The following is a 27250-nucleotide window of genomic DNA, read 5'->3' on the forward strand; positions in this document are numbered from 1 at the left end:
AAGCCCCATGTCTCTATATATATTTATATCCTTTATATACTTATCTACACACATGTAAAGCTTTTTATTAAGATGAATATATATGTATATTTATTAATATTAATATATATATATTTATTTATATGAATATATATGTATAAAAAAACTCAGCCCTGACATACCTATTTTTTCATACTTATCCTTCACCAGATCTTCCAAACCAATAATTTTCCAGAAACTGTCATCCCAACCTCTATCAGATGTGTATGTCCACTTGCACACCACTGTACAGAGAGACCTAGAAAAGAGACAATATAGGCACAGAGTCAGGCAAATGAACACATTTGGGTTTAAGCTTGTGACTAGAAACAAGTTCCTGCAAAAGGATCTCTTCTCCACTGGTCAAAAACTCCAGCAGAATGCTCACATTAAAAAAAAAAAAAAAAACAAACCAACTGGTTACTGTTTGGAGTGCACGTCTTGAGGACCTTAAAAGGACCTTGTGTTTAAGATTCTTCTCTGCTGAAACAACTCCTGGTCTGGCCACTTCACTGCATAAATCAGTCAAATAACAGGCTGTGCATGTGCCTGGGGGAGAGCAGGGCAGGAACACAACAGCTCTGGAGCAGCTCAGAGGGCTGTTCCTGCAGGCTAAATGGCTGCTTTGCACACAGCCTGTCCTCAGGAAAACTTGGTGTTGCTTCTCTTACAACTGAACTACAATTTCCAGGAGATCTGGATGATGCACAAGTCTCATTCCTGAGAAGCTGATGTTAAACTCTGCTGTGCCAGGACAGCACCATGGGGCACAGGCAGGAGCAGAATATACACAGAGGACAAGAACACTCACAGCAAAGTCCGTCCTAACACACAGAATGGTTTTTATCAATATCCCCAACCTTATTCCTCCCCAAAGTATGAACAATATTCTTGATGATTTAGTATTGCATAGGCTGTTTTCTGTCTGAACACAAAGAATCACCTCAAAGGATCAGTATTAAACTGTGCTTGAAATGTCAGTCACCTAAAAGATATTAAAAATGCTAAATACCACTGAAAACTGCAGCTCTGTGTTGTGCTGGGAATACCACAGTTAGAGCAAGTGCAAGGGAGCTCAGATGCATCTCAGGGAAACACATCATCATAACTGTTCTCAAAGAGAAACCCTGCTCAGAGGTGGATTTTCTTTGATGTTTTACAAGACAGCTTATTTGTGACTCATGTTTAGCCAAGGTGAGCTTACACAGACATATTCTCTTTATTAGGATGGTACAATTTGAACGTGTATCTTCAAAGCAAACTCAGTTTTACTGAAGCATTTGACTTTTTCTTACAGTTTTGCATAAATAAAAAACCAAATAAAATTTTTCTCTTCAAAATTATTTTTTGAGTAAAAAGGAAATCTTCCCTTTCATCCAAGAAAACTACCCAGGGACTGAAATATGAATTACAGAATGGATTGGGCTGGAAGGGACGTTAAAGCTCATCTTGTTCCAACCCCCTGCCACAGGCAGGGACACCTTCCACTAGCCCAGGTTGCTCCAAGCCCCATCCAACCTGGCCTTGAGCAGAAAAAAGAGAAACTATTTCCTATCCGCAAATCAAAGTTAGAACTTATAGTCACTGATCCTGCAGACAGAGTAAAGCCAAATAAGAACAGGAAGAGCCTTTCCACACAGCTGAAAAAACTATCTGGGACTTGTATTCCATATTTTGGAAGGGGTTACCACCAGAAGCAACATCCTCTGACATGACGCTGAGCTGAAGATGGGATGGTTACATGGACTCTCTAAATTCCCCCTTTCTCATCTGGGGACAGAAATGTGTATTTTAAATGCCTTATTTTTCCTTCTACTGGAGTAACCATGTTTTTACAACCAGAGGACAAGTGATGGTCATTCACATCCCACTGGCTGTAAAGGTGTGTTGGTTGCTCTTTGCTGCAGGAGAATAATTAACATTACATATTTTGGGGAAAAAAAAAAAAAAAAAGACTTTAGGTAACTATTTATATCTCTATAAATAAATGCAGTCAATAAATGCAGAGATTATTTCAGGACTACTCTTAGAACACTTCTGACACCCCTACCCCCCCTTTTTTTTTCTTAATAGTTTAAGAATAGACTACACAATCACAACTCAGTGTCTGGTTTGAAAACAGAAAAAGCACAAGACCTGTAACTACAGCAATGACAATGTTGATATAAGGAATTCCAATTTCCAAGGATTTAAAAGCCAGACACAGAGATCTAATTAGGACCTTTGACAAAAACTGTGTGAATAAATAAATTCTAGGCTGAAGAAAATACTGGGAAAAAATAAACATTTTCCCCAAATCGGTTCAAACCTCTCGTTAAAAGGAAAAATAAAGACAGGGTATTTGAAATAGAAATACTTCATCACTTTAGGAAAAATTTAGACATAAAGAGTGAAAAACAATGCATCAACTTTTCCCAAATATGGGAAATACCAAATCATAACAAATTATCATCAAAACAGAATATGTCTTTTTCTAATTAGATTGAAGCTCTGAACTAAAGCCACACCCTGAAAAAGGCTCCAAAGAACATGTTTTAAACAGGGGCCTCTTGTCCCTCTCTCTGTGGAACACCACACCACACACACGGGCCATGGAATCACTGGCCATGGGGAGGGATCACCCCTTGCCAATCCACAGAATTCCAGCAGATCTGAGTTCCCTGCCAGGATATGAACATGTCCTGTAGGTTTATAAATGCAAAGTGCTCACAGAACAATGATAGACAGAGGAGTTTGGGTTGAATTTTTAACACAGTGTGGAAAACGAACTGGGGAACACAACTCTTCCCAAATGAATTGACTGGCAGATCTCTAAGTGGAAGGTTTTGGTATGAAAACCAGTCTCAGATCTGAGCTAAAACACTATCACATTATGTTGGCAGGTTTTTATTTTCATGGCCACAGCAAGAAACTCAAAATGCTTGTTTTAAACACAGTCTGAGCATTTAACACTTCTCTGGGATTCAATCTCCTCCTTCCACTCCAAAAGTAGGTGTTAAATAGAACACAAATCCCTAATATCAAAGAAAAGTGTCATACTGCAGAAAGGCAATTTGTTCCATTAGATAACAGTTCAAAGGAAAGGATTTCTTTGTGATGGCCATGATGGATTAACATTACCATGTGCTACAAAAGGACTTGGATGGGTTGAACCCAAACCTTACCCCTCACCTGACGAGATGCTCAGTGTCTATGTCCTAGAGAGCTCCATGCACATGCAGAGAGAACAGTTCACTCATGGCTCATCACTGCTGAAGCCAATGCTAAAAATGTATATTATATATATGTTATGTGGAATGTTAACATATGTAATATTTATTTGTGTTTTTGTATCTATTAACTTTATAGGAAATCACTCAGAAATTCTCCCCCAGAGAATCACCCTGAAAAGGGGATAGCACAACTCCTAACTTGGGAAAACTCCATCCAGAAAGACACTATGGGAAAGAAGCACCTGAGGAACCAAATCAGCACATCCCCAAAGAAAGCCTCAACTATGAGAAAATTATATATTTCACAGAACTCCTAAGTTTGATGAGATGAAGGGCAGACATTAAACAGAAACAGTACTGATATCTGTCGTGGTATATTCCATTTTTTCCTATTTGGCAGCGTTGCCTCAATTATTTGGTCATAAACACCAGACTTGTGCTGGCTGAAGCTGGATGAACCAGATGGGTTGAAGAAAATGCTCCTCTTACTTTATTCCCAGGATCAGCTGGGTTCAGAGGTGCAGAGAAGAGGCAATCCCAGAGGGAACAGTGCTTTCCACACTGCCAAATCCAACACAGGATTTGAGGAGCCATACATGGAACCCCTCAGTAGCACGAGCCATATGTAGCCAGTCTGAAATATCATGAGCTTGGAGACTCTTCCTCAAGCATATTCCCAGCACAATGAAATGAAAGATTTCCTTTCTCTGTTCAGAACAAAAAGTTTTGCTTAGAATATTCCTACTGAAAAAAAAATCCCGACCATCATGCATGGAAAATTTTAATTTAAACAAGATTTTCAACAAGAAAATGATTATGTTTAGAGTTTCCTACAAGTTTCTTGCTGAGGACTGACTGGATGTGCTGAAGTCCTGCATGACCAGAATCTCAGCAGTCTTAAAAACACAGAGAGTCTGTGAACACACACTTGTAATTCCCAAAATGTTGTCTGGAAGGAACTAAACTGTGAAAGGATCTGGGACAACTGGATTTGTGATCACTCAGGTCATCAAAATTTGTTTCTCTGTGGCTCTTCCTACATTATCTGCCCATTCTGAGTACTTTGCCCCACTCTCTTGTACTTCTTGGAGAGAAGGAAATCAGATAATTCATTGAAAATGGGGATTACTGCATAAAAATGTATCTAAAAGATAAAAGTCTCAAAAACTTCTCCACAACTACTGAGGAGTCACCAGAGCTTCACGCTTTGGTCCATTCTTTGTTGACACATCTCCCATACTCCAAAAGGGATAAAGGCATCATGGACATAATTCCCAAATCTGCAGAGATCCTGCCCTGCCTGGGACAACATCTGCTAGAAAATAATCCTTGGGGCTACTCCTTAACTGCAGTTGTCTTGTGAAAGTCAACCCTATTTTTGAGTATAGGTTGATAGGTAAGTCCTATCAACTACAAGTTACTATAAGAAACAGTTTTTTTCCTGAAAAGTGACCCCATAAGACATTCCTACATGACCTTCCATTCCAGAGGGCTGGTACAAGATTAGTTAGCGTGGAAAATGAGTCAGAGAACCCCTGGCTGGGGCATCCTGAGGTGAATGGCAGCTTTGTTCTCAATTCCAAAGCAAAAGGATCTGCTCCATTCATCCCAACTGCTCAGAAATGAAGCTAAACTCATGAACTTAATTAATTTTGTAGGCATCATTAACAGTGCAGCAGTTCCATGGCTGGATCACTGAACTAGAGCCAGCTGCACCTGCTGAGGGCTGTGCCAGAACTAAATCCTACAGGAGCAGGGATAGGGTACAGTTAGATCCCAAAAGGAAGAGTGTGCAGTAGGATAAAGTAACTCTCTGTGCTCTGCTGGGCAGATTTATTTAAAGCTACAAAGAATTCAAAGCTAAGAAAGCTTTATGACGTTGTGAACGCAAGAAGGAGACCTGAAACAATGGAGTGTGACTGTCACAACATCAAATGAGTTCTCTTTTGTTCTACAAAGTTTAAATTTAAAACAGATTTTGAATTCAAATTGCAAACCAGGGGCATAGATTCTGCTCAAATGAACGTCTCCACACATTGACATCTGGGCCAGGCTGCCAATGTCCTCCCAAATGATGCACCCCACAGTCTCAAGGCTTTTCACAAAAGCGAGCAATTTACAGCTCTGACACAGTCACAGATCTTACTGTGGTTTGTGCAAAAATGTTCCAGGCAAAAAAATTTAATACCCAGCACACATACTCCCAGCATCCAAGAACAGAACTGGGCACTGGTGCTGCAAGAGCCTAAAATACAGCGGAGGTTATCACAGAGCAATAGGAAACCTGTAATTATTCTCTACTCTGTTATGGCAATGCCATATCCATTAATCCACAGGCTTTGAAACAGAACTGTTGGATCCACATCCACCACTGGCATTTAGGAAAAATGCCTCTGCCTGGTTGGTGTGTTTGGCTGCTTGGAGGAAATAGGGAAAATTTGTCCTAAGGGAACACTTCTCAAGAAAGAGGAGAAGAAAAGTGACATCTGATCATTGAGTCTTGAATCGTATGAAGTGTATGAGATGCTGCCTCTGTTGAGCATTTGCTAACAGGAATCAGGGCAGGGGGCTGAGCTCAGGGTGGTGTAGAGGAGCTGCCCCTGCTGTCCCTCAGCCCATGTCTGGGGCAGGTGGGCTGCAAAGCTCAGGAGGAGAGAGTCTGGGGGTGCCTGACTGCATTCCCCTCCTTTCACCTCTTGGACAGCTCTTTAATTGCAGGTACACACAGCAAAAACCTGTCAGGGGCTGCTCCAGCCACCCAGGCACGCAAACCCCAAGTTCCTAACATTTAAAACACATTACTTTTTATGATGATTGCCTTTGACCCAAAGCCTATGAAATTCCTGCCTGCCCAAACCCATTGTCTTAGCAAGCTGTGCAATTTGACTCTTGCCTGAAAAGGGTTTTCTTCTTCCAACAAAACATTAAAGAGGCCAAACACAGAAGACAGGTGGGGGAGCCTGTTTGGGACAAGCAGCAGACACATTCCCAGTTGTATTCACTGGACTTTCAGTCTTTGTATGTCTGAGGATTTAAACCTATTCAATAAAAGTAGCAAGAAAATTACTGTAATCAGCGTTAGGAATTCTACCAACTTCAGTCTTCCTGTGCTCTGGATAACACTTCTATTTATCATAAATAATTAAAAGTAGTCTGGCTGCCATTTAGATCTTTTGAAGGAAGTTAAATACCACAGCAAAAGCAAAGCTTTCTTCCTACTTTGAAATCTTCACTAAAGCTGTGGAGAAAAAAATATTAATACAAATAAGAATGATCCAATACCATGATGAAAGGCCAATATTTGTTCATGCTAAGGCCAGTGGCAATCTTGTCATATTTCATAGGTGAAATAGGATTAAACTCCAGATCTCAAACCTTAGAAGATAACATTCAAAATATTACTTGGATGCTTTCTTTTTCCTCACCATGAGGAAAATTGAGCGTCAGAAAATAGCTCTTCAGTTTCCAACAAAAAGGATTTAGTAGAAAAGATTTCTCTTTCCAGTAAGTGTGCAGGTAGAAGACACCAATCCACAAAGCCACCAACCAAAAAGACAGTGAACAACTCAGAACCTACAAGCTGCAAACCTGAAGGTAATGCAGATATTGATGTTTGGCTATATAATACCTTTCGAAACCCTTACAAGATTTTTGGGGTTTTTGTCGCTGAAAAAAAATTATGTGGAAATAGGGTGTGAATATTTCACAGCTTTTCCTTCACCAAAGCTGTGGTTAAAACATTGGTTTAATGATATACTATTGCCCCCATTTTTTCCTGAACGCTGCTGACTCAGGGAACTCACAAGGTCCTACCAGACTCCTTCTCAATCAACAAGACTAAATTTGGGGTTAAAAATCTGTGAACTTGTATTCAGCAGCTCTGTTGGCCTCACATCTGGAAAGTCAGAATCCTCACTGGACCGGTGGCACAGCTTATATTTAAAAATATAAAACCAGGTCTCCCTTTCCCTGCCATAAATCTCACTGCAAAGCAGAGCCCATGAAAGAGCAATGCTCTCTTTTAGGTGAGAGAGGCTCTTAGGGAATGGCAGCTACATCAGAGCCCTTGGGGGACTGGGATCCATCAACACCCTCACCAAGGGGCACAGGCATTGCACCAGCACTTCCAAATTCATCCAGACAGGGATTTTAGGTCTTTTGTTGGCATACACGGTGTAGGAGTCATGATTCTCCTGAGTTCACACCACTCTGTGTATGTGGAAGTCACTCAGCCCTCAGCAGCAAGCACTGAGCAGGAAACTAAGTCTTTCAATCCGCAAATCAAAAAGTTAAAATTATTTTTGAAAAAGTATTAATTAACTCAAACTTTGCTCTAATATTTGGTGTTCATGCTGTAACATTTAGAGGGTTTTGGCTGGCTTTTTAAACCACAGGATTTTCTAAGCAAGTCTGTTGCTTACTTAAAGGGACAGATTTTATTGTATGAAAAATACAATTCACATTTGCAATTTTCTACACCCACATCTATAATTAATATCCTCTGAATACAGCCACTCCCTGACGAGATTCCATGTTATATTTAAACTCTGGGTGCCACTTTGAAAGGGAAAAAAAAAAAAAAAAGAAGAAGAACAATGGGATCATTTTCAAAGCCTACATAGCAGCACAAGGTTTCAAAGCAATGAAGTGCTTTAAACTCTGATATCAACCTTCTGACCACCCAACCAGAGCGAAGACTGACCTCCAGTTACCACCACAATAAGCACAGGGGTCTCTTGAGAAATGGAGAGTGTAGATGTTTCCTGTCTTCCAAGGGAGGTATGAGACTGATGTTATGTTACATAGATAAATCTCAAATTCACTGAAAGGTTGTTGGGAAAGCCCCTTTTGTGACACTCAAGACTCTAAGAATTAATCCACTTAAAGAAAATTCTGTGTTGGATGAGGTACCTTAAAATTTAAAATCTGCACATCTTGTTAGAGATATGGAAATGTACATTTGATACACAAGCGCTGTAAGAAAACTGGCTTGTTTTATTTTTTCATAAATACTCACACACATGTTTGTAATGTGCACACATGCAGATATTTACTTTGGATTGGGAGAATGTGCCTGTTCGTGTTTGCTGTAATCTATTTAAACCTGTCCTTTAAAAATACAAATAAATGCATCAAACACTGCAAATGTCAAAAAAGTCATCCAAGAGAAGGTGAATCACACTGACCACAATGAGATGATGTTTCTTCTATGATTTGTAACAGAGCCCAACTCTTTTTTAGAAGTGTGTTTCTCTTTACAAACATCCTACCAAAAGATGGGAAGACTTAAGAGTCTTGAATTCAGTTTTCCTAGAAGTTATGTCACCCAACCTGTAGGAAACCTCAACATCTGAAGTCCAACTTATCAAGTCAGATTAATCCCTTGTGTGCATCTAATCATTTCAGTGGATGCACGTAGCAAAACACATTGGGTTGGATCAGAAAGTACAAAATAAGACCATTCTATCCACCCACATACTCCTCATCATGTCATGAGGCACAGGCAAGCCAACAGTCAGCAGATTGCTGAGTTTTTTATTGATTTCATTCTGTATTATGTTACAGACGCCCAACCAAGATTTGAGCCCATTGTCTTCGGCATTGTTGGAGAACTCATAATGAGACACAGTCCTAGACAAAAAAATGTATTGTCTAGACAAATCAGACATAGCATGTGGGGCTGGAAATCTTAGTCCATTCCCTTAAAAAATGGCAAACAGAGGCAAAGAAAATTGAGGAATTTGGCCAAGGGTCAAAGAATAAACTTTATTCAGACCCCTGAACTGAATCCTGAACTCCAGAGGCTCAGTCTAGAGACTGAGACCCAGGCAGAAAGACACCATTCAGACACTGATGCTGAACATGTTAAAAAAAAAAAATCTTTCTAAGGACACCTGTAGTTTAAATCTTTAAATATAAGAGCAACAAAAAAAGTGTGCACATATATAAAATTGAATCACTGTTTTAAGTAATCACTGCTTTAAATTTTATAAGCTTAATAAATGGAGGGGAGGTTATAAAGAAAACATCATCCAAAAATGGCAAGGGGAACAAAAAGCAAAATTGGAAGTAGAGCCCACATCTCCAGGCACTGTAGTCCAGCAACCTTGGGACATTCCTCCTGCCTTCTGCAACATCAGCAAGGTTTCAGTTCAATTTAATCACAAAAATATATTCTTTCAAGCTCAGTATTTCAAGCAAACCACTCTGCAATAGGAAGTCAAATATTTATTTCAATTAAGAGCTTGTATTTAAAAAACACATTTTCCCCTGTTACCTTCTGGCAGTTAGAAACATGACACAATTAAAACTGGAAGTATTGGGACACAGAGCCAGTGAACAGCTTCCTCTGGAAGTCTGAGCTTGGGCAAATTTACCACAGCTCAAGGCTTCACTGAACACTCAAGGAAGCTGGTGAAGAGATTAAGCAAAGGTTACAAATCCCTGAGAAAAAGGAAGTTGGGTCTCAGCTCCCTCCTCACTGTGTGGCTTTGGACAGAGGGGGATTATTCCTGTCAGCAACATCAGCTTCTCCCAGTACAACAACAGCAGCACATCCACGTGTCCATCACCCAGCACATCTGCCAGCACCAGGCACTGCCCCAGCCATGGACACACATTATTCCAGACTTCCTTATCCCACAGGGAATAATGGGCAGGCTGCAGGAACACCACAGTCACTGCTCCATGACCCTGTGTCGTTCCTCTGGGTGAAAATCAAACACAGGACATGCACACCCACCATCCATGTTTAGGGAGCAGGAGGATTTAGGGAGTCTTTGACTCTTCCAGCAGTTTGGGAAGTGTGGCAGAAGCTGAGGGCCATGTGCACCCTGACACTCCAAACACCAACCAGGAACACAAATCTCCACAGGATCAGGGCTACACTTCATTATGTGGTTTCTGCTGTCTTCATACAATGGAGTAGAATTAGAGTGGTGTGAAAACACCCCACCCTTACAGCCCTACCAGTGGTGTTTTCAGAGAACTGTTAGCCCAGAAATCTCTTCACACAGACACATTTTACTAATTCATGAGTAAATAATGTATATATTCCTACCATCAAACTGTTGATAGTCTAACTTAGCACAGTCCTTGAACACATGTGTGAGTAGAAAGTCCTGAAGAGCTGTCAGTGGGGTTAATGGGAGTTTTTTACCAGCTTAGTCAGACTGTGCTGAACTGGAGCCTGGGCTGTCATGCACTTGTGGCCAGACAAAGCCTAAGTGAAACCAGAACAGAAGCAGGGAAATTGCCAAGAGTACTGCAATAAAAGAAAGTCTTAATAACTGCATTGTGATGGAGGCTGAACTCGAATATTGAGCCCTCCTTTATTCAGGGAAACCACCTTCAAGTCTTACTCAAGTCTGGGTGACAGATACAGCTGCAGGGGCACCTGAATCAAAGATACACATTAAATATTCCTACTCAGGGAATGAGCTGTGTTGTTACCTCCCACCACAGAGATCAGTGCAGTCAGTGTAAACTCTTAAAATCATTAAGTCATTCCTAAATACTAGATATATTCTGTCAAAATTTAGTCATTAGTATCAATTTTTGAAAACAGGTTTTGTTAGATTTTAAGGTAAGTGATTTAAATCAAAGGAAAAGCAAGAGGGCTCATTTTACATACATCATACATGTACTGTATGCTTGTATTTTAATATTTTAAATGACAGCAGCAGTGCATCTATTTCTAGAGTATCTTTAATTAATAATAATGGTATGCATTTACAGCCCTTTGTAATTGTATTCGTGTAAAAAAGAGGGCACATTTCTGAGCAAAACTCCAAGAGCAAAGACACCAACAATTATTATTTGGACAGCTGTGGGATTTCATAAACCAAACAAAGAAAACCCCACCAAGGAGTTCTGAAACAGGTAACAGAAGTGAGTAAAAGAACACACAAATATCCATAAAGTAAGAATTAAAAAACATTTCAGTTTATTTACATCAGCAGGGACATGAATGGAGATGAGTGCAGAAAATAAAAAAGTCTACAGGGCAGATAAATCAGGTGTCATTATTCCTCAGAAGGCAGCAATAAAGACATTCAAAGAAAACAAGCAATCATTCTGCAGTTGAAAGAGGGTATTGCTGGGACCAAGAGAAAATAAAAGAGAAAGAAAAAGGAGGCTACATTACATGGTCACCTAAACTGCTTCCAGCCACAATAATAGAGAGAAATAGCATAAGGGAATATAAATACTCATTAACTGAGCATGATTTCAAAGCACTGGCCCCAGAAGGATGCTAACACATTGTCAGTTTAGGATTCCTCTCTCCTTTCCTTTCCTCTGAAAGCATCTCTGCTGTCAGTGCCAAAGAGAAGGGGCTGCACTAATTAACTCCACTCTGACTCGATCTAACAACCAACCAGATCAACCCCTGGGCTCTTGGGAGAGTGGCTAAAAGAGAGAAGTTCCTCTAATTTCAAATGCTTTAGCCTGTTACACAAAGAAGGTGGACATGATTGGTTTTTACATTCATTTAAATCCTAAAAACAGCTTCACCTGGGAATGCACATCCCCAGCTCTCTCAGAGCCAGAGCTCAGCCTCCCAGGTACTGCCTGAGCTTGTCTCATACCCAACACTGGGAAAGGTGAGGCTCAACCAGCAGGGTGGAGTTTACCACTGCTCTAAACACTAATGAACCCTTTCATGCAGCCCTAACAACACTAAAATATTTGTCTTACCCTTTCTTGGAACTTGAATTCCACTGCAACACTTGCGGAAAATACACTCACAAATGCTGCAAGCTCAGAGAAGAATGGACTAAAAGTCAACCCAAAATCCCTGTGTTAGATGCCTAAAAAAAGGAATACTTTATTCCCTCTTTAATGGTCTATATGTTTCTAATGAAAAAAGAACCAAAAATAATTTCCATATTTATATGTTTTACCAAAGTAAATGATGGAATTAAAAAGATCACTGTTCATAGAGAGCTTGTACATTTTTGCTTGAGAGAAAACGAAGAATGAAATTTCTAAAGGCAATTTGGTGAACTATTTATTTATGGGCTTGGTCCTAAAGAGACGTGGGTGTGAGTAACTTGACCTGAACAAAAAGTGTCTCTGACGTCAGCTGGGGCATTTCTGTAAGTCATGTGTCTGCAGGAGCAACTGCAGGATTGCGGCTTGACTTATCCCATATGGATTCTCCTTGCTACCTCCACAGTCAGGTCAGCAATATCAGGCTGCACATTCTGCCATTTTCATTGCTGCAAAGTGGTTTGCGCCCTCACGAAAACAAAGCACAAAGAAAAACAACTCCTTGTTGTCCTAAAATGGCTCTAGAGGTGAAAGGCCAACTTTCACTGCTGCAGGACCCAGAGGGAAAACCCAAGGTCTGGATTTAACTAAGTTCTCCTGCCCTGACTTGCCAGGGATGGTATGGGAATGATGAGGAGGGACATCACAAGACTTGCTGGCCTGCAGGAATCAGAGATTGGCAACCCTGGACTGCAGCAGTGAAAACCGGAAATAAATAAACAAGCAAATCTGCATACAGATCAAAAAATAACAAGTGCCCAAAAGACAGCAGTTACTTAAAGAGAATTTTCTGGATACTAAATCCATAGGACTTGAACAGTATGAAGATGCTTTTGTCACACAACAAATGCTGCCAGCAAGACATCAGATGAAAACTCCTCTGGCTGGACTGACCTTGATTTTTCCAAATACACTGTTTCTTCACCATCAGTGCAAATCAATCAATAACCTGCTACAGGTTTTCAAATGCCATTTTCGCATCACTCTCTGTGTCATACTGAAAGGACAAATTAATCTTCTGGGCCATAGGTGGCCAAAAGGCCCAGAGAAGGAAAAAAGAGCAGTGTGAGAAGAACAGTTCCCCAAACATTCCTAGAGCCTGCAGCCTGTTCATACCAACCAACATGCTTGGACAGCAAATAAAGGCCCCAGACCAGCAGAGCACTTCAGCACAGGCTTTAACTTTAAGCACGTGCCTAAGTGCTTTGCTGGAAAAGGGCCCAAAGACAAGAATGAGCACAGTTAACTGAAAAGCCCTTCAGAACTGGCCTCACTGCTTTGTTTGTCCATTCCAGTTGCTAGTAAACACACATTTGGATTTAACCCATCTCACAAGAATAAGTGACCTGGTACAACCAATCTCTGCACTCAGGGAAGTTCCAGCAACTGGAAAGACAAGACAACATTTGAGATTTAGGCTACTTAAAAGGACAAGTAGAAGTAGCATCTCCACATCTCTCTTGCAGGAAAATCCACATGAGGGTCCAAACCATTAAATATGATTTTACCACACAAGTCTGCCTTGCTCTGACTCTTCCACCAGCTTCACAGAATGTATTTTGGAGCCCTTATAAAGAGGGCACAAAAGCTGCCACAGGATCTGTGACTCTTCTTCCAACTTGTGAAGGAAACCCAAAATTGAACAGATAATTTCTGACTCTGGGCTTTGGGAATGTGGCAGTCTTTTTTACTACCTCCAACTTGGTCCATTAATAACATTTTTATATGTATCAAATTTACCCCCAAAAACCAAAGTCAAAACAAAGTTCCCTAGAATATCTTAAGCAATGTGCTTAAGTTAAAAAAAGAACTGGAGTCCAAAAATGGAAAGATGATTAGGGAGGTAGGTGAAGTTTGAATGAAACAATAATAAAAAGCCCTAAGAACACATCATATATTCATAGTTCTTGAATCATTAAGGCTCTGCCTGACAGCTCTCACGAGCACCAGTATGGCAAATTCACTGACTTTTAAGCAGGAGTGAAAGTGGTTAAGCCCTAGGACAAATAATTTGAAAATCTCAGCACAAGTCTGATCTCAGAGAGTTTAAAGGAATGCAGACTGCCCAAAAACACAGCAGCTGTTTGTTTTTTCTGCCACCTTTCCAAGGTTCATGTCTGGAGTGAGGATAAACAGTTCTGAAAAAAAGTTATGTGGAGTTCAGACTTTAAGAAAATAAAACATCAGACTAGTATTTCTTGCAGAAAGAATAAAAAAAACCCTCAAACCTTAAATTATTCAGCCCTGAAAGTTCTCAGGTAGAGCTCTCAGGAGCAGAGGTAGATGGCTTGAGGCTTCAATATATTAAAATGCATTCTCTAAACAAGTCTGCATTTTCAAAACCTTGGCCTGATGTGGTTTTCTTGAGCAATATTCCTCCAAGCAGAGTTTCACATTTAATGAGGTAAAACTGTAGTCCCTACTTTATGCACATACACACAAATAGAGGCCCTTTCAGATAAACCAACAAGCAAATGAGATAGTGGATGAAGCCTTAATCAGCCTGAAGGGATTTCCATCAGCACAGTCACAAGGTTAATTTGTGCTGGTTTGGACATCATTCTTTATATTCTACCTCCTCCTTTCTCTGTTTGTGCCAAAGCAAATGAGCAGCTACTTCAATTAATTAATACATCTCTTGATAGGTTGGGCAACCAGAAATCTCTTAACATTTCAGTAGGTACGAGTTTCCTTTGATCCACATTTAAAGAGGGAGCCTGAAAAAGAAAAGAGATATCAGGAAATGTTCTTGGGTAGGTTACCAGTGGAGCTAAGTGGTGTGAATAAGGATTGTCTGTGTTCCAGGCAGGTCAGAAATAGCAGGCACTATGTTGAGATTCAACATGTGTTTATGAACTGGCCTTATACACAAAACGAAGAGCTGCTACAGGACAAAATATACAAACCCAGAAAGTCTTAAACAAACTGGAACCCCTCTGGAGAGTCCCCCTGTTAGATATACACCTGGTGCTGCTGGGGCAACAGCATGAGGAATGGTGAGCACTGAACAACTTTACCTTGTCCTTGTGATACATATTCATATTGTATATATTTATATTTATATTTATATTTATATTTATCTATCTCATGGGCAGCATGGCCCAAGAAGGCACATGAAAGATGCCATCTGTGAAGGAGACTAAATCCAGACTGCACATGTGCCCACAGAGCTCCAGAGTGGAATTGAGGGCAAGAATGGCAGGGGCTGGGATGGATCTGAAGAACAGCTGCCAGCAGTGTATCATGCTCCTACACAATCCCTGTTTTCCCTTCTTTGTAGGGAGATGAAAGCACTCTGGGGCTTAACCTCCTGTACAGATGCTGTGCACAAGGAATTAAGGACAACACAGCACCTAATTTTTCCATGAAGACAGGAAGAACACTCCATTTCTTTCCCAAAAATAAAGTTATATCATGGTGTTTCTTTTTCTCCAAGGAGTATGGGGTATTTTATGTACAATGACAAACCAGCATCAGAAACTCCCAAATAGTTTCATGGAGGGAAGCTCAGAAGATGGAAACCACATGAAAATAGTTTTCTTTGTATTTTGTGGCATGTTCTCTCCCTCTTATCAGTTTTAATTAAATATGAGAACACCTTGTTGTACAGATCCAGCTTCATTCCTCAGAAGAATGCATTCACGTTGGAAAATGAGATTGGAAGGAGAGTATCTAAATAGTTTCAAAACCATTTCAAACCACAGTGAGTGAAAGTTGAAGTTATTTCCATCATCCTAACTCCAAGTACTATGTATGGATAAATGCAAGTGGGCTTTATGGGTAGGGAGAATTTTGGATGTAACAGGCATATCTCTCTGCACATCCTCATATTTCTCCCAATCATCTACAGCATGAAAGGCTTTCCTACTTTCTTTCCCACTTTGACAAAAAAATCCTTGTGCATGGGCACTGGAGGCAATAGCTGGGTCACCTTCCATAAATTCTCTTCTACTCCAGGACTGGCACGTGGATCCTGGGAGTGACTCCAGGACAGCCCAGCCTGCCAGGGGACACAGGGACAGCTCTCTGAGGGACACCTGTGCTCTCCAATCCCCTCTCTGGAGAGTCCCAGGATACATCCGCACTGCAGAACAGCAGCAAGCTCAAAACTCAGGCTGACAAGTCTGACACAGAGCACTTGAAATAAAATAAAGTGGACAAACACGGGTTTTAAATGAGATCCCCAGTTACAGTTTAAAACTGAGTGTCAGCAAGCTGAACCAAACAGATAACTCAAATATTATCTGAAGTTACATAATAGTAAAATATAAAATGTAGAATTTCCAGAACTTCCCCTTCACTTTAAAATTAAACCAACAGTCATGGTAAAAACTGAAATTCCAGCTCTCCTATCCACAGGAGAATTGAGTTTCCTATGCATGTAAGTGTCCAACAACCAAGAAGCACAACTCCAGTCATCCCTGCTGGATCACACTGCAAGCATTATTGCTTCATCTGTTTCTCTGAAGTCAGACAGAATCCTACCATCGACATTTAATTAAAGAAGGTAGTAAGAAAATAAACAACCTTTCTTGGAATGTCTTTGATTCCATAAGTACACATACATTTCATCCACTGAAGACTGAATTACAACCTTTCATCTAAAGAGCAGCTTAATGGAATGGCACTGGAATAAAGAATGGGGGAAGGCAAAAAACAAACCCTTGGTGATTTCATATAACACATTATATATTTATATAATATCGGGCTGGCTATCTGGCAGCATCAATTTGCAAGCTGCAGTAAAAGTGTTCATCACCTCAGTGCAGGCAAAAGGCAGAGCCAGGCACTTACACCGAATCAATAACCAGATCCTACTGAGAGTTAAAGCAGCAGATGGTCCATCACAATGAAGAAATGACAGAACACATACATAGAAGTGTCTGCTTTCTTCAGACACATTCTTGAAAGCACTGTATCATTGATCTAAGATTATTTTTATAGGCAGATGACAGGTCAAGCATAAAAGTGCTCTGTTTTAAAGGTTACGGAGTTGGCAAGCTTGGTATCACTGCCATGGACAAAGACTCATTTTCTTTTGAAGTCTTCTTTGTCAGGTTATTTACATTTCACAGTTAAAAGGCTCCTCTCCGGAGAACATGAATTCTAAAACAAATAAGAGAAAAAGTCCTAGGCAAGCTAATGCTACTTTAAAGAGATAATGTAAATCAACCCTGACACCATCAGTGTCATCCTGAAGCACGCCAAGAATTTCCAGTGAAAGTTACTAACATTAAGCAGATTTACAGAGCCAGCCAAAAAAAATAAAGCAAACCTGTAGGTAAACTGCCCTCCAGGCCAAGACTGTTGTTACAGCCACGTATTACAGTGAGAGGGAGAGGAGGAACACTCCAGTGGTGAAAAGCACTTGTTTGGGAAGTCTGGAGGAAGAATTGGTTCAGCATAAATAATTTATAGTGTGATCTGTGAAAATGCCTATGGAATACGACACCTAATTCTCACTGCAAGTTAGAGACAGAAAGCTGGATGCCCAGCTAAACACTTAAAGAATGTTACCCTTCAAATTATACGTCTCTTTTCCCAGCTATAAAATAACAATGCCACTTTCTTGCTTAAGAGCACATTTAAAGGCTGAATTTATGAAGGTTCTTTCATATGCAAGGTATTACAGAGGAGTAAAGGTTTGTTTTTTGTTTTTTTTTTAAAAAAAAAGAAGAAAAGACAAAAGAGGCCCCTATGGGATAATAAATTTCTGTGAGTTTTAATACTTCTAAGCAGTGTATGTCCACATACAATGCACAGACTTCATGCTACATAGCTTTTCTTCCCTTCTCTGGATGAGAACGCTCCTGGAATGTTATTGTTTTCAGGGGGGTGGTTTTTAAGAATTTACTGTGAATACATGCATTATATATGTGCACACCAAAACACTGCTGGGGCTGTAAATGACCCAGGAGTTCATAAACATGGCTATTTTCTTATCTGGTTCAAATTTATGCAAGGAAGCAATTGTTACACAGCTCTGGCTGAACAGAGACCCAATCTCACAGGGCACAAGGGGGCTTTCCATGGGGTTTCACATAAGGAAAAGTTCAAAGGAGATGACAGATTGTTTATTACATCCCTTGTACCATGAGGGTCTGATCCCTGATGGTGTTCACAGGAGCCAATGCAAAAGAAACACCCTGAACACCCAGCCTGGCTCTGAAGAGAACTGAAATGACTGTAAAAAAAATGAGATTAAGAGAACTGAAAGACAACAAACTCCTCTGTGGTTTATGTCTTATTTTTCCTCAGAATTTAAGGCTGTGACACCACAACCTCCCTCATTACTCACCCCCAGCCTCAGTGAAGAACAGTTATCTACCATTAGTGAGGATGTCAGCAAGAGGAATCTCAGACTCCCAGCCATCTCTTTATGAATATTATTAAGGGGAGATTGTCATCTCAACCTCACAGAAGTTAATAATTACAGTGTTCATACATCTCCATTGCCTCCATTGCACAGGACCAACAATGGAATGGTTGTTTAAATAGAGTTTGCTTCAATGGAAAACTGTGTGTGCACCACTCATCAGCTCAAGTAAATGTTAATGACTATTATGGAAAAATAAAAGACATTTTCTTATATACAGTACAGTTATTTAAGAGTCTTCTTAGGATATTGGATGTTGCATTTTGAGACTAAAGAAATAAGACCTTTAACAACAATGAATATATGAACTCTGATTTGTTTTTATTACTGTGTTTTTTAAGTGCTGGAGAAGGTTTTAACCATCACACACACACACACACTCTCAAACTACCACACTAGGCAAGATCAGAGCTTAACAGCCAACAAAACACACATTCAATCCCTGAGATCATTTTCCTGAAATAGAAAACTACATATGTTTCTCAAATTTCACATCAAGCCACTGCACAGCCCGAGCTGCAGGGGAGAAGGGAGCCAAGCCTGCCTTTGGGCTTGGGGGAGGAAGGACCTGAAACCAAGATGATTCCTTTCATATCACCACATTTCTCGTGCACAATCTCCACTTAACAAACACCCCCGTTTCACAGCATTTTCTAGCTGGGCTTGCTTATCAAGCAGCCTTTGCTTTGTCAAATTAAGACACATTGCCTTGGATTAGTGAGACTCCCTGAGTTCACGATGACTTCATGGTTGGCTCAGCTCAGTGTCTCCGTGGCAAACTGCCAGGAATACATCCACTGCCCCCAATCCTTTCTATACTGACCTAGCTGGCTATTTTTTTAATTTTTTTTTTTCTTTAGCAGCAAATGAACACAATAGAAAACGAAGGGCTAGATACTGTCACAGCTAATTAACAATCCTAACAACTTTAAAAAAAAATAAAGTAGTAAATATTTGAAACTCTGAATGCAAGCCTCTGCAGTGGAACCTCTCAATGTATGTCTGAAGCTGTTGGAAGGGGACAGTGCAGTTTTTCTTCACTGGGCAGATACAGTGAGACACTCTGAAGGGCTCCTGTTCTTGTGGAAAACACATTAAGCTTCTTTTGCTAATATTTTGTAAAGGGCACTTGTACAATAACAATAGCTAAAGCTTCCTGTTTGCCTGTGTGCTTCCTGGCTAACATTAAGGAGACCTGCTGATAATTTTCTTCTTTAGCACACAGAACTCTTTCAGATTACTCCATAGATTCAAGGACATATAGTTTTTAAATTAAAAATAAAATAAAAATCTAACAGTAATGTCCCACATTGTACCTGCCCTTCACAGTCCTGATAACTTTTCCAGCTACACATTTCCTATTTTCTGGATCAGCCTGTGTGTCACCAGTCTCCAAAGGACATGTTTTGAATTTATTAAAAGCCTGATAGCAGTAGAATTCTCTCATTTGGCAAACATACCATGACAGGGACACTTGCTTTTGGCTCCATGACAAGAAATTCATGGTACTTTGTCCAGTCCACAAAAACACCATTCCTCCCCTCCCAAACAGCCTTTCAAGATAATTCCCTCTCCTCCAGAGACTTCTCTAAACAAGTCTGCGAGTCTGAACTCTTGGGTTTCATTTCATAAACAGGACACAACACCCGCGTCCAACTCAGGATACTGTCACTGCCCCATGGGCTCAGCACTAATCACAACAGCTCTCTGCAGTATTCCCTGGGCCCCTTCTTCCCAGAGACAAGGCCTGATTTTCAGACCAAGCATCTTTTGAAGTAGGCACAAAATATCAACAAGAAGCCAAGATCCCAGCCAAAGGGCATCCATTAGTCATGGCAGGGCTAGGAAGGAAGGGAAGGGCAGCTGGCCCCAAAAAGTGGTGTCTGGGCTGCTGCAGTTACCACATCTCTCTGAAAGGATTGCCCAATCCTTGAAAAGGACACAGACACCCTTCAGATAATCGTTTAACTCGCACTGGTTTGTTTTTTCAACAGCGCCTCTAAACACAAGCTCCTCTTCTAAAAGAGCTCTCCCTCCTCAAAGTTTCCAGCCTATTCTGGATAAAATATTTGGTGAGGGCTGCACTGGCACAGCCACCAGAGACCTCCCAGTGGTAAAAGTAAGCAACCTCCCAAGAGTGTGTGGATGCATCAGTTTAACAGATGAAGAACAACCACAGGGATGAACAAACATCAAACCCTCACGTGGATTCAGCTGCATGGACACCTCCAAAGACACAGATTTAATTCACTTCTCCAAATCACAGAGCTGAGATCTGAATCCAGATTCCCAGACTCTAGAGCACCTCCCTGGCTTTATTGTTTTATTACAAGCTTCCCTCACTACAATTCAACAAGAGACCAGACTCGATTCATCCCAGTGGACTCTGTATCAACTCTGACCATGTCCAGGGAGTTCTCTGGAAGTCAGTCAGGGCAATGGAGCCATCTCAGCCCTAATTATCAGCTTCTCTAAACAGGTTACAAATAAAGTTTAAGGACTCAATCACTGCTTAACATAAAGAGGCACGTGCACAAGCCAAGGAACTCATAAATGAAAGAAAACAATTTGTCAAGTGTCTTCCTGTTGAAAATAGACTGTGTACTAAAGAGAGATCACCCTCTCTCACAGAGATACAGACAAGTATTACTCATGTGCTTCCCAGAAATGCTTTTTATCAACTACAAGCATTTGCTTTTCACTTTGCAGTCCACCACTACCATAAACAGTATGAATTTCTTTTGTATAAAACTGAGAAACTCATGATCCTGAGCTCTCTTGGAAGGAGATCATTTAGAAAAGTGAAGTATATGAAACATCTGTTCCACCCTTTCCCATGTCATGATGGCAAGCAGCTGAAGACTGGCTGGACAAGTATTTTCACTAGAATTATTTGGGTCAAATTCATAGATGAGATGAAGTCTCTACTAGATAGCACATTACTTTCCACAGATATTAATGTGTCTGGAGTATAATAATATGAAAAAAAATTAATCTGCATAAATATTCAATTTGTTCCAACTTTTTTGGTCATTTTGGGAGGTGGCCTGTAGCACAATGCTGGACACCTTCTATCTCAATAATGTCAGCCTGATATTATTCCCTACAGTTCCAAATCCCTCTTCACAAGTCTGACCTTTCATTTGTTAAAATTCATCTTAAATTCCAGTACACACTAGCTCATTTTGCAGTGAGTGATTTGCCTCTGATTGGAAATGGCCCTGAAGCAGAATTCTGGGTGTAAACACACACAACCTTTGAGAAATTTGTGTGTGGATTCCACTCAATTTAACAGCTCAGTTTTATTCTTATCTGCAATATAATCCCTCACAAGACTCCAGGAACACACTAAGGTTGCAGATGTGCATCTCTGGTAAGAATTCCCCATCCATAACACAGTAGCCTGTAACTAAACCAGAGAGGAGTTTAGATTTTATTAAGATAGCTGTATACCCAAAGTACCATATAAAGGAAAGGTTACCAGAGGTTCTGGATGGGGGAGGGAGGGCAGTGAGTCACACTCAGCACGAGCAGAAGTGCTGAGAGCCTCTGAAAAGCACTACTGAGTGTCTGTCACAGCTCTTCCTCTCCACCACAGCCTTGCTGAGAGAAGACAACTGAGTATTCAAGTGGCAAAACCAACACTCGTTGTTGCAGCCTTGGGGGGGGCAAAGCTGAGAAGTTCTAGGTTTAAATTTTTGAACTAAAGAGCTGTCAGTAACTTTTGTTTTTAATGCAGAACAATCAGCTGCCTGGATCATTCAGGACAAGTCAATGGTTGTTCATCAGCTCAAAGCAGAAATTATAAACTATAATTATATTAAATATGGAGCATTGCAAGCAACAGCTTTCCAAGAACAATGGGAATCAAAAATTTGGAACTCATCCTTTGCAGCTGATGAGTGGATGTTGTTCAGTGAGATACAGAGCAGTCTCAAAGCCAGGAGGTAAAACATCCTAGAAGATGTTTGAGCCTCCACCTTCTTGGAGGTAAGAAACATTTATTGTTTATTATAGGTCCAGTGGAAAAAAAAAACAAACCCTTGGCAACAAGGCAGTTCAAGCCAGCAGAATGAAAGGTGAAAGCCATAGGATTTCATACTTAGAAACACACATCAAGAGCTGCATTTCAAATACGACAAACTCTGATCTCACACACTACTTAACTTTGTGCACAGTGACCTCACTGAAGACAAAAAGACTTTACATAATTTCTAAATGTCAAATGCATACAAAATGTTTTAAAGAGCCCATTAAAAATTTAAAGCAAGGTCTTTGCTATAGAAGCACCTTCAGAATTGCATTTATTTTGGTAAAATCCCCATCACCAAAGCAAATTTTTAAAAAATAAATCCTTCTTTTATCAGGGCCAAGTTCTGTATGATTCACAGTGACTAACAGTGTGTCTTGCCCTGTGAATAGACTCCTTTGTGCTCAAGGGCAGAAAGGGTGCTAAGGGGTAATAATCTCATACTTGATAAATTCACACTTCCCCTGTATTATGAGCATATGCAGGGCAAATTACTTGTTGGACTTCACCAACCTACAAGAAAATTCTCAGAAAACAGATGTACATGGGGTAGAGAAAGGGGAAAAAAATAGGGTTTGATTCCAGCAAAATGCTTCTTGTCCTTATTCTCCTGTCTTTTTCTTCCTTCTTTGTTACCCTACAAGACAATTCACTAGAGCCAAAACAATGGGCTTGATTTGGGGGAGCAGCAAGGAAGGATGTACAAGGAGATACTTTATTCAAAATAGAAGACTCTCAACCAAAGTGTGAGGGAAAAACTTTACTCAGAGAGTCTTTTCCCAACATCCCTTTCTCCCTTACAACATTCATCAAAACAATTAAAAGATTCTGAACAATCACATTGTCCTTCCAAAGGAAATGAACTTGCCAGTCGAAATTCAGGCAGCTCAACTATTGAATATAACCCTCTGCAACTCTTTTTTTTTTTTTTTTTTTTTTTTTTTTTTTTTTTTTTTTTTTTTTTTTTTTTTTTCCCAGAGAGATTCCCTGCTGCATCTCCAGGAAATTGCAGCAAGGACACAAAGCCAAAGCTTTGTGGAGCTGTCAGGATCACTGTGCCCTCCTTTTTTAGAGCCTCCCCCACCTCATGCCTTGACCAAAGGGTGCTAATGCTAAATCAAAGTCTTGAGTACTTTCACAAGATGCAGACCCTGGAATATCATCTGGGATTTATCCTCTTGAAGGTAGAGTTGGGGCAGGTGACAGGACTGTTTAGATTGCAAGATCTGTGGGGTGGGAGCTCTTCTTCTGTTACATAACTCAGAGTTAGACAGCAAAATCTGACTGAAAGTCCAAAGGAAGAAGATTTAAGATGCCATTTATCAATTATCATCTGGCACAAGTCCTTGCACAACTCCTCTTTTTGCCTTTTTTAAGTCAATCATAGCACTTCCCTGCGTTATAATGCAAGGAATAGATAATACATAATGCTCTAACAATAGCTGTCAATCAGGAAAACTAACTAGGGAGAAATAGAGCATCAAATAAAAAGAACTGTATCTGATGGGAAGGTATCTTCATTTCCAGAGAGACTTAAACAATCCTGTGGCCAGTTTTCATCTGAGACTACATTTTGCACAGATTCCACTCTACAGACTGCAATGGAAATAACTGTGAGCTGCACTGAAGTGGGTATGACTTTAAATAAATAATACAGTAATAAATAAATTTATCACTGGAGTAATAAATACCCCTCACAAAGATCTGCAAATGCTCTTCACCTCTGTTGGTCACTTGAATCCAGATTTTTAAAGGGTCCTCTCAAAGGGTTTTGTTCAACTACTCAACAAGGATTCCAGGGTGCTTTTGGGGAGCAGCACAGCTGCCATGTTTTACAGTGAAGTGATCATTTCAAATTAGATTTTACCCCTCCCACATGGCAAAGAAGTGCATATTTCCAATTCTCAAAAAAAGTTAATAAATTTGTCAACAAAAATAGATTTCAAAGAATGATTGGAAGTGCATTTCACAGGAACTCCAGCAATCATATTTATGCTCCAAAATGACATTTTGCAGCAACACACAGTGTATCTGTGAATTTCAGTGCTCCCAGGAACAACTGTGTGCAGGAATGCACAATGGAGGCAGGAGATAGGTTCAAGATGTTTTGGGGCTGGCTGAATTACAGACAGATGTACATAACAGCAGGTCCAGTCAGAATGAATTAAAGCAGAAATGTACATAAGAAAATGGACAAAATCATATTGTTACAATTAACATACCTTGCAGTGACACCTGTGGCTTTCCAAGATAAGAAATCTGGAAGATCAAAGAAGTAGCCAACCTTCTCCCATGACTCTGGCAAGTTCTAGGAAAAATGTGTTTAGAAAGCCAGATATTAGAGGTCAGGCATGGTCATGTCCTTATTGTAATGCAGTTAAAAATCCTGATATTTAGGTAAAAAATGACAATTTTTTCAAACTCTTTGCTCTGATCATCCAGTCAGCTCTTCTCTCTGATTTACTGCTGACAGAGCTGAGCCTTTCCCCCAGCACAGAATGATCATAAGCAAAGTTCCCCATGAAGAGTTCAGAGGGGCAGAAGTTTCAGATCAATAACCTGGGATGTCTCTGTTCCCCATTAGCTGCTCAACATCAGAGCAATTTCAAAGTCAACAACTTTATCAAAAAAAACATTCGCCTGAAAAATGTTCTATTTTCTAAAATAAGCCATTTAAGATTTGAAAATGTTTAAAATTTAAGATTTAAAATTTAATGTTTGTTAATTATAAGCATAGGAAGAAAAAGAGCTCTGTGAGTGCAGAAACAAAGCCTGCAGCTTTCTGCAAAGTCACACAATATTCCCAAACTCCTAAAAACTCTTCTAGCGGGATAGATAATTTACAAGGAGCTTCCACCACTGTTCTCTGCAGAGAGATGATGGTCCAGAAAGCAAGAAGACTCTCCGAAAAGGCTGGTCACATCACCTGGGCATGGCCCTAGTCCATGGTTCCATCTCCAAAGCTCAGACTGATTTTAGCTGATGTCAGCACTGCATATTCTCAAAAAATGCTTTTCCACAAACAAAATCTCCACACCACCCACAGGTATCAGACCATGATGAATGGGAAGAAAGGAAGAATTCCCAGGAGTAAGTACATTAAAGTAAGTAGAGAATATCAAAACTAAACAAAAGCCCACAACGATCACAAAACAAACTTCCGTGGGAAGATAAGATTGCTTGAAAAGCCTCCACCAGTTTCTTAAATAATTGAAAAGTGCAAAGTTTTCCCATTTAAGATCAGCTCCTGCACTAGAAACACAAGTTCTTTCTGGGGTCTTTCTGGAAGAGAAATTAATCCCATGCAGTGTCAAGAATGTACAGGCTGAACTAAAAGAGAACATGATTCCATTTTAGAGAAATAATATTTGGTTCTTGAAATCCTTCTTTGTGAGGGTGGTGAGGCCCTGGCACAGGGTGCTCAGAGATGCCTTGTCTGCTTCATCCTGGAAGTGTCCAAGGCCAGGCTGGACAGGGCTTGGAGCGACCTGGGCTAGTGGAAGGTGTCCCTGCCCATGGCAGGGAGTTGGAATGAGATGGGCTTAAAGGTCCCTTCCAACCCAAATCATCCTGTGATTCTCTGATTCTATAACATAATTCAGATGCTCTGTGATATCAAACCAAAATCTTACAAGTCCAGAAAGATGCTGAAATGGAATCTACGAATTCGAGAAATTAAAGTGCAACTGGGAAAGTACAAAAAAAGCAAAATTTTGTTTAGTTTTGGGTCATGCCAAGAATCTGTCTTAAACTTTTTTAAGTTTAGACCTTTAGACCTTAAGTTTAGACCTTAGAGGTTCTAAAACTTACTGGGTTTTTATTGAGTTCAAAAAAGAAATGCTCTGATTACAACTTTAGCTCACCCCCCAGACATATGAGTGCTACTCACATCAAATTTAACTTCCTATATGAATGCCAAGGTGCCCCATAGTTTAGCCCAAAGATCATTCAGCCTGATTATTTTGATAATAAAAACCATTACGTGTTGTTAACACACCTGAGAGCCTTCAAGAAGCAACAGGAATAGTCTGGCTTTTACTTTAATCAGAAAAGAAACTGGTTTAAGAATAACTGTCATCTTCAAATAAATCTGTTTCATCAAATATACTCCTTGGATCCTTATTCTATTACTTCAAGAATTCCCAAAAGCCACAAGTTAGTGACACTCAAAATACTTTGTTTCATGAACATCCAAATGATTCATTTTTTGCCATTTTGATGCTGTGTCATCACTAATTAGTACAGACAAAAAAAAAAAAAAAAGTCATAGCACGCCCTGATGCTTTTTCCAAACAAATTTAAAGTCTCCATGTTTTCGACACTCACTGAAGTTAATTCAAATTTATTTTCACCCAGTCAGGAGTCTGTGACCACATTAAAAGGATCGTGGAAAAGATCCAGGAATGTTCCCAATGCTGTATTCACATCCTGCAACTCATCCTCCAAACTCACAATCTTTCTGTTTTCCAGAGGTACTTATGGGGTGCCCTTTCTTCATCTCCCTCTCTGATTGCCTTGGGCTGCTTTAACAGCTACACCTCCACCGAATAATATTTTGAGATTGCTATAAGTAATCCCAAATACTTGGGGTCAAAGAGTTTAAGAATTATGTAGTGCAATGTATTTTCATCTTCCTAGGCAAGAAGGGAAAATGAAGGAATTCTTAATTGGACTGAAAATATGCACATAGGGTGTAAGGAAAAGGCATAGGAAAAGGCATAGGAAAAGGCATAGGAAAAGGCATAGGAAAAGGCATAGGAAAAGGCATAGGAAAAGGCATAGGAAAAGGCATAGGAAAAGGCATAGGAAAAGGCATAGGAAAAGGCATAGGGTGTCTTTTTC

General features: G+C 40.1%; 1 protein-coding gene across 6 annotated transcripts in view; it reads right to left on the reverse strand.

Annotated features, from left to right (window-relative positions):
- The window catches only part of FGGY (FGGY carbohydrate kinase domain containing), a 129298-nt gene that overhangs the window by 80999 nt on the left and 21049 nt on the right, over positions 1 to 27250 (reverse strand). For all 6 annotated transcript variants that reach the window (XR_014590683.1, XM_083867225.1, XM_083867226.1 and 3 more), the window contains 2 exons: positions 24631 to 24716; positions 162 to 277 (listed from right to left, as the gene is read on the reverse strand). Coding sequence is in view for 5 of the 6 variants with exons in the window: in XM_083867225.1 (XP_083723351.1) it covers positions 162 to 277; positions 24631 to 24716 (202 nt within the window). In the remaining variant the exon portion in view is untranslated. The remainder of the gene's footprint in view (positions 1 to 161; positions 278 to 24630; positions 24717 to 27250) is intronic.

The sequence above is a fragment of the Zosterops lateralis genome, assembly GCF_965231275.1.
Source record: "Zosterops lateralis genome assembly, chromosome: 9".
NCBI lineage: Eukaryota > Metazoa > Chordata > Aves > Passeriformes > Zosteropidae > Zosterops > Zosterops lateralis.